This window comes from Populus alba, chromosome 2 (assembly GCF_005239225.2).
Source record: "Populus alba chromosome 2, ASM523922v2, whole genome shotgun sequence".
NCBI classification, from domain to species: domain Eukaryota; kingdom Viridiplantae; phylum Streptophyta; class Magnoliopsida; order Malpighiales; family Salicaceae; genus Populus; species Populus alba.
In genome coordinates, this window is record NC_133285.1 from 17,038,194 (window position 1) to 17,051,708 (window position 13,515).

The 13,515-nt window shown below is 29.5% G+C and overlaps 1 protein-coding gene across 1 annotated transcript; it reads right to left on the reverse strand.

Moving 5' to 3' along the window:
- Window positions 1-2,922: 2,922 nt before the first annotated feature.
- Window positions 2,923-4,044, reverse strand: LOC118058442 (aquaporin SIP1-1). The gene has a single exon (XM_035071140.2). It carries the CDS (start codon window positions 3,701-3,703, stop codon window positions 2,978-2,980), a length of 726 nt encoding a protein of 241 aa, XP_034927031.1. The 5' UTR covers window positions 3,704-4,044; the 3' UTR covers window positions 2,923-2,977.
- Between the last annotated feature and the right edge of the window lie 9,471 nt (window positions 4,045-13,515).

The following is a 13,515-nucleotide window of genomic DNA, read 5'->3' on the forward strand; positions in this document are numbered from 1 at the left end:
CGAATTTTTACCAACCCCAAAGTTAGAATTATTCGAGCTCGAATATTCACTGACGCCAGAGTCAGGAATATTATAAACAAATCATCACAGCATAAACTAATAAACATTTAGCAATTTAAGACAAAACCAACAATGCAGTCTGCCTTAGGCAGAACGTTTTAGGAGTGATAATATCTTCTCTTTTACGTAACCAATCCCGAGCCATAGAATCTCTGTTGACCAGTTAGGGTTCCTAGTGACCATAATACTAGGTGGCGACTCCTCAAATAAGACAGTTTCCCCTAAAAGAACCGGATGCTAGAAATCTGTTATTTTTCCATAAATAATTCAAGAGAATAATTTTTAGGGCCGCCGCGATGTCGGGTGCGACATGCACTTATGTAGGAGGGAATAAGGAGGTTCCCCTTCAAAAATGAACGTCTAGGAAATAGTGTGTTGCATTCGTCTAGGCTAGTTGTTTTCTTTTGAAATCTTGGTGATGAGACCCCAAATGAGACAGCTTGCACAAAAGTATTATGTTAAGGAATCATGATGGAATTAAACAAACAAAATGTTAAAAACTCTCGATTGAATAGCTTGCACATAAAAGGATGTTCTTGGTGGAGTATAGCTTCTAACTAAAGACTAAACTCGATGACGAGTTACTTCCAATCTGGGAGACTAATGTTGGAGCTTTACTAAGAAAATAAATATTTTTGTTAGTTAATTTTATTCCATCATATTTTTATTTTCTTATTCTTTATTATGATGTTTTTCTAGTTTTTTTTTTCTATCTAAAGAAAATATTTTTTTAGTTATTTTTCCATTAAGTATTATAAGGGTTATCAAATATTTTCTATAGAAAATGTTATAGGATAGCATTTAGTGATTGTCTCAAGACTAAAGAGATAGAGACAGAAAAGACAAGGCAAAAAATGAGACTGGGATAGAGTTGTGTTTGGTAGTAATATGCAAAATAAAGTGATTGTATTTGTATAGTGTTTGATTATGGTGGACAAAAAAAAATATATGAAAAAAATCTATTTTACCTTTAATATGTATTGTTATCAAACTTACATATTAAAAAAATGATATTTTTTTTTTTTACTTTAGTTTATATCTAGTGTTGAAAATTAATAATATTATAATAATCTTAGTTATAAAACTTGGACTAACTTGACATGTTAATCTAAGGCCTAAACTGGTTCTAGTTTAAGAAAAAAATAGAGAAAGAATTTATTCGACCTGATCCTATAAAAAATACAGGTTAACTAGGGATAAAACACTGGTTAAAAACCTGTTGAAGTTTTTGAAAAAAACTTTTAAAAAATTTTGGGTCAGCCGAGTTGACTCCTGATTTAAGTTTTAAAACTATGATAATAATTACTTTTATCCATACGTTGACTTGGTTCAAACCTTATTGACCTCTCTACTTGTAACCTAGGTCTTGCCCTGGTTGACCCCTAAGCTAGGTTTTAAAATTACGATAATAACAAATTTTATTCTTACACTCATTCGGGTCAACCTAGGTTGAATTGGTTTGGGACCTGAGCCTTGTCCCGGGTTGACCTTGGAATTAAGTTTTAAAACTATGATAATAACTATTTTTATTTTATGTTGACTTAAGTCAACTCGATTTCATCCTTCTAACACGTGACTCGAACCTTACCTTGAGTTAATCCTCGAGTCAGGTTTTAAAACTTTGATAATAACAACTTTTATTTTATCTTGACTTGGACCAACTCGGGTTAATTCTTCTAATACATGGTTTAGGCCTTATCTTGGGTCAACTCTCACGTAGAGCTTTAAAATTATGATAATAATTATTTTTATTCTTAAGTTGACCTAGGTTAATGGTCAACTCCACTTGTAACTCGAGCCTTGGCCTATATAATAATCGTTTTTATTTATACATGTCTTAAGTGGACAATTATATTTTAGGAATAAAAATAATAAATATTGTTTCTAAAGACATGTTTTCTTTGTACCTTTTATTTTAAAAGTATAAAATTTTACTCCAAAATTATTTTAAAGACAATTATTTTTGTCTGTTTATGTCTTTTCAACCAACACATTTCTCTTTTAACTATCTCTGTTTTTTTTTGTTATAAGACAATAATCATTCGCTACCTTATAGAATTTTTAGCTGCAAGAGAAATAAAAAAATAAAAATTGAATATTTTAAATATCTTCTTATAGTTATGTATAGTTATTTATCCTTTAGTAGTCAAAGACAAACTCATTTATCGTTTTCTTCCATTTACAATAGAGTTTAATAAACTTTCTTTTGGCCTTTAACTATATCGGAAAATTATATTGAAATCCAAATAAAAAAAAATTATTTGAATTAATTATGAATTTTTAAATTAATTAAATAGTGTTTTGAAAATAAAAATAGAGTTAATAAGATGTCTCCAATATTTGTTGGTGACAACATGTAAAAAATGAAGCTGTGGAATCCAAAAACTAAAACCTTGGTTTTTAATCACCGGAAATGACCGGAATTTATTCCACGACACCCAAACGGACGAGGATATCATAATTAAAGAAAACCTTGATTAGGGAGAGAAACGGTGAGAATGGGAGATGAACAAGTGTATTTCAGACTCATAATTAAGCAACTGGCATTCCCTACCACTTCTACATCTCAAGAAACTTACGTGCTGAAAGCCCATCTTAGCACGAAATAAAGAGGGGAAATGGAGAAATTGAGAAATTGTTCGATGACTTGTTTTGAGATTTTACATCAATGCCAACCGATTTCACTCTATGTTCAAATTTTGGGTCTGCAAAAACCCAACGAAGCCACAAGTAGCTGATAACATGAAGAACAGATTATGGAGCTCAAGCTGAAATATCTCTCTCTGTAATTTAGCTAATCCTCCCAATTAAAGAGATCAATTCATGAAGAGAAGATAGGCATAAGCAAGGGAAAACACGACATTAAAGATGGAAACTAAATTCTAATCTTAATTAATACTGCATCTATCGCTTCTCTTCAGGCTTTTTTCTCCTTGATCGGAGCTGCCTTGAAAAGAAATTTAGAAACAAAAGCAGCTAAAATTGCCCCTATAAAGGGGCAAATCCAATAGACATAGAAGAAATCCCAGGTGGTATGCCTATTGCCCAAATAAGCCCAACCATAAGCGTTGGCCGGATTCATTGAAGGGCCGGTATACTTACCTCCAGCCATGACCAATCCAACAGTAGCCACCGCTAGCAACCACACCTTCAACACGACATTTTTAGGGCCCTTGAGCAAAAGAAAATGTAAAGTAAGACAGATCAGAAAAGTCAACACCCCCTCAGCAATCGCCCCTGTATGCAAGTCCACCCTCAAAGAAGGACCTCCTTTGAGCACATGCCTGTAATGTTCTGGCATCACTCCCCTAATTGCCATGGCACCACCAACTCCACCAGCTGCCTGAACAGGAAAACGCAAAGCCATGGACATGAGAGATGCATCAGGCTTTAGGCCAGCTATGTAGAGTGTTATCGTCGTGGCAGGGTTGAAACTGGCACCACCGAAGACGGCTCCTATCAAGCTGAAAGTTAGCATAAAAAGAGCGGCGACATTAATGGTTATGAAAAGACCTGCTATTGACATGGCCTCCACACCCACATATGTTGCTACGATGGAGGAGAAAACACCCAGCAAAGGAACGCTGAATACCCACATGGCTGTCAAAATCCCATCTACTATCGCTCCCTTGATTGCTCCCATCTCTCTTTCGTTTTCTCCTTGGTTTTTCTCTCTACCTAACCCGTAGCACCAGAAGCAACAACTGGAGGCGCTCTCTCTCTCTCTCTCTCTCTCTCTATCTCACTCCCTCTGCCTTGGTCTTTCTCCTGTATGGTCTAAATTATGAGACAAAAGATAGGCCAGGCAACGAGGGAAAAAAAAACCAGCAATAATTGACTCCTGATTCGAGAAGCTATTGCTACCATTTTTAAAAAGGTTACTTTATTTTACAAAACCTCAAATTAGCTACTAATATATTCCAAACCTTTGGATACTAAACAATTTCACCCCTACGCTATGCTAAAACAAGCCTCAACCTATTTTACATGATATTTTTAACATCAAATCATAATAAATTTTTATTTTTCTCTCAACTTCGTGGGTTAAAATGAGATTTCTCCTTTGTTTTTATGGTCGGCGCCTTGTGGACATTTGACCACCAACGTGGTAGAGTGACGGTTGACGCCTCTATTCCAAAAAGTTGTTTTTTTATTATTTTTTGGGTTAGTGCCGTCTCATCTAACCATAATACTAATTTGTTATACAAACAAAAGTTAAGACTCCTTGACCCGTATCCAAGAAAGACTAGTGATGGTAGTGGAAGGAAAAAAAAAAAATCTCTTCTTTTTTTTCTGGTACAGTGGAAGGAAAAAAGAAAAATTAGGATTCTTTATTCTAAACCCAGATAATTAGCTAATAACAAAAGGATAAATTTTTAGAGGAGGGTTCTTTAGAATAAATATATCAAAGTTACTTTTAGCTGTAAACTTAGCTATATAGTTAGCATATAAATTAGCTTCTCTCAAAGTATGAAGGTGACAAACTTTTTAATTTCATGTTAAGAGTTCTTTGATGTAAAAAATAATAGCTTTGAATAAGTGATATTTGTTAAAATTATTATGAATCAATCAAATAATATTTGTAGAATCAGATTTATATATGACTTTTCTAAAATCTCTATAACATGTCACAAATAAATCATATTTAATTGCTAGTAGTCTTGGAAGTAGATTAGAACCAAAACTTCTATAACCTATAAAACTTATCAACCATCTCCCTTTAGAATTTCTTAAAAAACCCCTAAATCCAATCCTCCCTGAGCTTCTAAGAGAGTTGTTATCCATATCTAGTTTAATAAATCCTTCTTTAAGCCTAATCCATGAAACAATAATGGGGTGCATACACACTTTTAGATTATTCCAAGCATCACAACTAGGGCTGAGCATTTTCGGTTCGGTCTGGTTTTGGACCAAAATAAACAACCAAATCGTTTGTTTTTTTTTTAGTTTTTGAACTGAACCGAACCGAAAACCGGTTCAAACCGATTAATTTCGGTTCGGTTCGGTTTGGTTTTTTTTTCTTTCAAACCGAACTGCAATGTCAAGATGCCATCCTCTAAGAATCAACAACGTTGTTCTTGTTGTTACAACTTCTTGCAAAGGAAAAAATAATTGCAAAAAAACAGTATCAATTCTTAGCAATCTTCTGGACACTCTTCAGCTTCTAGACCCGAAATAATCCTTCTCTGGCAATCGAGGTGGGATCTGTTAAAAGCCATGACCCATGAAGGAGAATCAAGTAAATCAATGGAAGAAACATCAGTCATTCATCTTGACATAGCAAGTTTGAGAGATGAGAGATGAGAGACAGAAAGCATGGAAGATTGGAAGAGAAAAAGACAAATTTTACTCAACTATTAAAAGGAAATATTAAAGCTTTATGCCTTTACCTGTAATCTTTACCTTTCCTTCACGTTGAGAGATGAGAGAAAAAGAGAGCATTCAGGCTCTGAATGAAGGGACCCTTCAATGTGAAAGCATTCAAAGACTTAAGGAGGGGAGATGGCGACTGTGTGCAAGGGAAAGAAATGATAAAGGTCTGCTAGGGTTGTTGGCAAATGGGAGGGAGGGGTGGCCCGCGCTTGGTTTATTGCTTCTTTTTTTTCATTTTTAAACCGAACCGGTTCGGTTCGGTTCGGGTTGGCCGGTTCTGGCACACCAAAACCAGAAACCGAACCGGACCGAATATATTCCTAAATTTTTTAACCGGTTCAATCGGTTTTTTGTACCGGTTCGGTTTTTTTGGTTAATTGTTTTTCTGATTTTCTTGATTAAATCGATTTTTCAATTTTTTTACTCACCCCTAATCACAACACACATCTTTTAGAAAGTGAATTTGATATAATAACCAATTATCCCCCATATACTCATCTCCTAAAACTAAAATATTCCTCCTTCTCTTTTGAAAGTACAATAAAACAATTAAAATATCTTTAAAATAAAAAAATTTATTTGAAGTTTAAAGGCACTTTTTTCTTTTCACACATTTTTTTTTTGTTATAATGAAATTGATTAAGGAGAAATTTGATATTTTAATAAGTATAAAAAATAATTAAAGAACAAAAAGTGGTACGCGTCATCAAGTGGAAGTCACTCATGCCCTTTGAGCACCGCTAGCGGTGTCTCCTATCAACCAAAAACCATCTTTCATCGTGTCATTAGATGCATCACCACATCTTCTTTCTTATGAGATGTTGTGTGTGGTTAGGAGTGTTGCAGTTTGTCGCCAACAAATTCTTTTTCTTCTTCTCTACTTTCTTCTCTCCTCTCCTAACAAATCGTGCTACCCATACAAAATTTCAAAGTTACCAATTGATCTTTTGAGATTTCAATTCCGGTCCCTATTCTTTTGATTTCTAATTTTTATTATTGGCTTTTTTTCTAGTTATATCATTCAATCTCAATCTGTGATGTATTATTTTTCTCAATGTGGCGCTCATTCTTTTTATTTTTTCTTTTTTTTGAATTATTTTGTTAAATTGATTTCTCTTTTTAATTTCACCCTTCAATCAATTTTTATTTTTATTTTTATTTTTTATTTCAATTTTAATCCTCATTATTTTTTATTTTTTTTCCTTTTTGTTAATTTGATTGTTTCTTTTCAATTTCACCCTTCCATCAAAAATCATAATTATTTTTTTTTCTATTTTGATCCCTATTCTTTTAATTCTTGTTTTTTTTTTGTTTTAGATCCTTTTGTATAATTGATTTTTTTTTTTAATCCCATTCTTCAATATTTGATTGGTTATGAATTGGCTTCTTTATTTTTCTAGATGGAGTGTTTCTGGTCTAATGAACCAAGTCAAGGATTTGAAAAGTTAACCTAGATTGATATTTTTTTTATGTATTTTCTTTTTAACTTTCACTTTTCAACAATGGTTTTTCAAGAAAAATAAGCTTTGAGATTTTCTTTGTTTTTTTATTTTATTTTAGTTTTTAAGGTATATACACACTCTTGTCCTTATTAATGTCATACTAGCAAGAGCATGATTAGTTTGAAATTATTTTGGTTATGTTTTGGTAAGAAAAATGAAAAGAAGGAATAGAGTCAAAATAGAACTACGATGTTATTATTCAATGTTTCCTTTATGTTGTTTCTTTGATATTTCTCTTATTTAGTTTAGTTACTCTTCGGTATTTTCAGAAACATGGAATAAGAACTCCATACTTGATTTATGTGTTTTACTTTCCATGTTTGCCAAATGTGAAGGTTGCATATATTATTGGAATAACATGTGTTGAAAAATAAATGTCACTTCTTTGGTTCATGGTTTGACTGAGTTTTCATTGAGTTGATGATGTTCTAATTAAACTTGTTTTAAATAGTTAAGTCAATAAGCTTTTTAGTTTTAGAGTTTGATATCGACTTAACACGTGGTTTTTTACCTTAAAATATATTAAAAAAAAAATACATCAACAAATTTTCATCAGGTCGGTAATGTTTTAGTAAAACTTGGTTTTAACTTTCCTAAATCTAAGGACCATATAGGTCTAACACAATATTTTGGAAGTTTGGTTTGAAATTTGGAAGTTTTCGAGTTTTTGGATTCCATGTTCCAACATCAAACCACAAAACCATGGGATATTGGTCTGATTTTTTTTTTTTTTTTGTATTTTAACAACTCACAATTTAAAGATTTGCAAGTCAAAGGATCGGGTATGGAGAACCATAATAATAATTAAGTAAAAATATAAAAGGCATTGGGTGTTTATTATTGAGTCAACATTGTTTATATATTCACAAAATATTATGAACATACTATATATTTTTTAATAATTCATTTTGTTCTTAAAATTTTATTTTATACGATGCATCCTAATTAAAGGCCAATTAAATATGAATTCTTAGTCAAAAGTAAAATTGAAAGAAAAAGATGTAAAAAGCATCAAACATTTGTGGTGTGCTAGAGATTGTATAAAATATACTTATGTCCTTAATCATAAAAAAATAACACAATGTATACAATTTAAATCCTCTTAATTTTTTTAAAAAATCAATTTTGATACATAAGTTCATTTATGCTATTTTTCAATCATGATTAAAAAGAGAGAGGTTGCTAGATTCTAGCAATGAGAGAAAAAGTCGTTGTTCACTCCATTTTCGGCCACCAAAATGAGATTTTTTAGTGTTCACAAGTTCTATGAGATTAGATGGGCTTCAAGGTGGTTGTTTAGAGCCTCGATGTTGCATGAAAAACTAGATCTGAGCCGAGAAATCTAAAACTAGATCAGTTTGATTTTGGGTTATGAGATCATTTTTTAGGTATTTGGAGTTGATGGAATGGTTGATAGGTATTATAAGGGTGTTAATGAGGTATTTTTTGGTTGAAGTGGCTTGAAAATTAGGTTTTTAAGATAAAAGACTAGCTATCCAATTTTCCCACCACCACAGTCGTTGCTGAATTCTGGGCTTGCAAATGACACGTCGTTTACATTGGTGGACGATGTGTCACTTACTCAATTGCTTTTAAAAATATATTTTTTGAAGCGGATGACATGTTGTATGCCCTTAAAAAAATAAAGGGCCTAGGCATGCGAGCCTATGCTTGAAGGCCCACCAATGTTCCTAAGCTATTTTTGGCCCTTTCTCTTTTTAGGTTAAATATAAATTTAAGTGGAAAAAATATTAAACCCAGTTGAATTCATGGTTCAAGTCATAAGTTTGACGAGTTAAGCCAAAACAACTAGGCTATTATTTTTTTTACATTGCTTTTTTTTATTCTGACATCTTTTTTTATATATTTTTTTTAAATTTATTTTTCAATTAATATCCCTCACATTGTAATTTTGTTTTGCTTATTTAATATTTTTTGGATAGAGATTTTTTATGGTATTGTGTGTATTTAATTTTTTAAAAAAAAGATTATATTGATTCATGTATAATTGTTTTTATTTTTTTTATACAAGAACATTATTTCTGAAAATAAAACATGTTTATTTTCAGATAATATTTTTTATATATATACAATATTTTATAATATTTTTTTTATTTTACTTAATCAATTTAATATGTGTGTCTATTTTTAATATTATTTTATTAAATAAAAATTAATTTTAATAAATAAATTTAGTAAATATAATCGGGTAAATATTCCTTCTTGCAAAATTAAATATCTTAATTTATACTTGTTTTTTCAGTTTTTTGAGTTTTATTTTTAATTATATTTTTTTATTTATTAATACATATAATCTCGTTTTATTTGATATATATATATATATATATATATATATATATATATATATATAAAACACATGTATACATTAATGATTAGAGATCTGCCTCATGCCGTGCTAATCGCAAGCAACTGGCTTGTTATTTACAGTACTGATGCTGATTGTTTTAGGTGGTAGGTAGGGAGTAAAAGTTAGTGTCAGCTACCTATAATCTTGCAGACCGTACTGACACGACAAAATAAAAATGTATCCTCTTTTTTTTTTTGAACAAAAATCTCTTTTCATCAACAAAATAAATAAATTAAAAAAATTCTTAAGATAAAGGAAAATTACTGTACTCCACAACTAAAATTACTTATTTACTAGTAGATGACCGCACTATACTGACAGCTTAATTTTTTTGGTATAAAAATTATAAAAAAGTATTAATATTCAAGAGTGTTATATTTATTTGCAAACTAGAGCCCAGAATTTTAACTCTAATTACAATACCTAATATAAGAATAATATTTATAATGTTAATTATAATATCAATAGTAATATTTTTAATACAAATAATAATATTTTTGATATTAATAATATTATTAAACTTATTTGATCCAAGTTCTTATAGTTTTTTATCCTTTAAAATCAAATTTATGATTTTTCTTCAATAGTAATAATTTTTTTTAAAAATTATTAATGATAATGATAAAAATAATAATAACAATAAAATAATACTAATGATTATAAACTTGGGTTTGGTGTCCCAACCAAACCTAAATTTCTGTGGTCTAGTTTCTCTAATAATAATAATAATAATAATAAACTTGTTTGACCCAAGTTTTTATAGTTTTAAATTCATTCAAATTAAATTTATGGTTTTTCTTCAATAGTAATAATATTTTATTTTCAAATTTAAAAATATTAAGAATAAGAATAACACTAATAATCATAATATTAATATTAGCAATATTGATTTATAATACAAATAATAATATTTATAATACAAATAATAATATTAAATTGCATGACCCAAGTTTAAAGTGGGTCTGATATTGGCTCTGGTTGCAACACCAGAACCAAGAGCCTTGGAAGTGGGTTTGGCTACAAGATTATTTCATGAAAGTGTGATAACTAAATAGAAAAAAAAAATTAATATTAAAAAAATAAAATTAAAAAAAATTAATTGAAAAGGAAAAAAAAACAAAGAAAAAAAAACGAAGCAAAACACTATTGTAATGAATAGTGCTCTGCGAGGAAGGCTACAGTAAAATCCCTTTATAAGATCACGATAACTAATGAAAAATAAATAAAACAAATTATGAAGTTAAATTAATCAATCTAGTTGATATTAATAGTTGAAATTGAAAGAAAAAAAACACAATTAAGAAAAAGAAAAAAACTTTTGAATCAACTAGGTTAACCCGCCAAACCAGATTAACCTATCAAACTTGGAATCCGTGTCATGAAAGTGTGATAACTAAATAAATTTTTTTTTTTCCATATTAATGAACTACTCAAAACAAAGAAAAAGATTAATTTAAAAAGAAGAAAACAAAGAAAAAAGAAAAAAAGAAAAAAAACCTATAACTAATAATACATTTTTCAAATTTATTAATTATTATATTAGCAATATTCATTATAATAAAAATAATTATATTTTCTTATTAATAATAATATTAAACTTTAATGGCACAAGTTTAAGTGGATTTGACTGTAACGCCAAGCCTATGAGCCTTGGGTCTCGCTACAACACCATAATTTAAGAATCTTGGATGTGAGTGTAATTGCAAGGTCGTGTCATGAAAGTGTGATAACTAAATAGAAAAAAATAATAATAATATTAAGGAATGAAATGAAAAGGGAAAAACAAAAGAGAGAAAAAATATTAAGTAAAACACACTATTAAAAGTGTAAAAGCCCCTCATGAGATCACGACAATCTAATTAAAAGTTAATAAAAAAATCATTGAAATTTAATTCTTGATCAAATAGATAATAAAAAGATGAAATTAAAAGAAAAAAAAACTAATTAAAAAAAAATATAAATTAACTAGGTTAACCACCAAAAACTAGGTTAACCTGTCAAACTTGATATCCGTGTCATAAAGAATGTGATAACTAAATAGAAAAAAATTTAATATTAATGAACTAAATCAAACAAAGAAAAGATTAATTAAAAAAAAAGAAAAAAAAATTTATAAACTAAAAGGCATTCCGCCTTTCATTGTGGATTTACGTAGTGCAATCCGTAATGAAAAAAAAAAAGAATAAGAAAAAAAAAACAAAAACCTATAACTAATAATATTTTTATATTTATTAATTATTAATATTAGAAATATTCATTATAATAACATCCATAATAATATTTAATAATATAATAATAATATTTTTTAATATTAATAATAATATTAAATTTGAATGACCTTAGTTTAAGTAGGTTTAGCCCAGGCCTAAAAGCCTTGGATATGGGCTGGCTGCAAGGTTCGTTTTTATGAAAGTATGATAACTAAATAGAAAAAAAAAATTAATATTAAAGAATAAATTTTTTTTAAAAAAGATAATTGAAAAGGAAAAAAGAAAAAGAAAAGAAAAAACGAAAAGGAAATAACTATTTTGGAATGAATACTGTTTGCGAGGAGTGATACAGTAAAATCCCCTTAAGAGATCATGATAACTAATGAAAAGTAAATAAAACAAATCATGAAGTTTAATTCTCATCAAAATCGATATTAAAAGATGAAATTGGAAGAAAAAAGCTAATTAAGAAAAAGAAAAGAAATCTGAATCAACTAGGTTAACTCGTCAAACTTGGGATTTGTGTTATGTGAGTGTGATAATTAAATAGAAATTTTTTTTAATATTAACCAAACTAAATCAAACAAAAAACATTAACTAAAAAAAAAAGAGCATAAAAAAAAACACCTATAACTAAAGCATAGCCTTTTCACTGCAAATTGCATAGTTTAATCCACAGTAAAAGGCTTATCTACTTTAGTTATAGTTAATTGAAATAATGATTTGACAATATTTTTCTAACTAAAAAAACCTTTCAACTTAGTATTAAGAATAAAATGATCTTTTTATTATGATATAATTATTTTTTATAATGATATATCATTCGTAATACTCATACAACCACCCGTAAATAGTTAACATTTAGTATATACAACAATAGATCCTTCATAATAATGATACAACCATTTGGGACAATTAACATTCACTATAATACAACAATAGATCCTTCGTAATACTCATATAACCATTCATGACAACTACATTCAGTATAATACAATGATAGATGCTTCGTAATACTCATTACCACCATTCATGGACAATTACATTCAATATAATACAACAATAGATCTTTGTAATACTCATACAACCATTCATGACAATTACATTCAGTGTAATATAACAATAGATCTTTTGTGATCCTCATACAACCCATTCGTCAACAACCCCAATTTCATAGCAACCCAATCAACATCTCCATGGTCGGTTTAATATTCATTACAACACAATAATATACCACCTCAAACAGGTCATTTCAGAATATTAAACATTTTCATCATTGTTTCAACATTCATCAAGAACTCGATCAACATTTCATAGTCATTTGACAATCATCAAGAATTCAATCAAACACTTCATCGTCGTTTCATCATTCATCAAAGATTCAATAATATCATCATAAGTAAATTCATTTCAAAACATAAACATCATACGAGAAAAAAAAAAAAAAGTGAAAAACCACTTACATATTTCACATGTGGGTGTCCTTGTCCTAACGAAGGTCAATCCTAAACGCACCACCTAAACATCCAATGGTCACAAATCAGTACATTATATTCGACAATCACACAACTCGTCACTATGCATGTCTCAAGCATACACAAGTTCATATTCCATTGTTCTACGTACTACAATCACACAAAACAATCATTTTAATCATTGGGCCAAACCATATACGTAAATTTGCTGCAAAATTTAGTTCGTAAAAAACTGGTTCGCGAATACAACACGTTCATCAGCGAACACTGATTCGCTGCAGATAACACAATTTTGGCAATGAAATGCTGATTTTGCTTCACATTACACAATTTCGATAGTGAACAATGATTGCTGCAGACACAATTTCTGCAGCAAACACATATTCACCGTAAACAAAAACAATTTTGGTAGTGAACATTGATTTGTTGCAGACAACACAATCTTGGCAGCGATTGTTGATTCGTTTGCACAATATAATTTTAGCAGCAAATACTGATTTGCTGCAGACTGCACAAATTTCAACAGT

Coding starts and splice junctions, on each gene's coding strand:
- LOC118058442 (XM_035071140.2), bottom strand. CDS start 3,703: ATGGGAGCAATCAAGGGAGCGATAGTAGATGGGATTTTGACAGCCATG.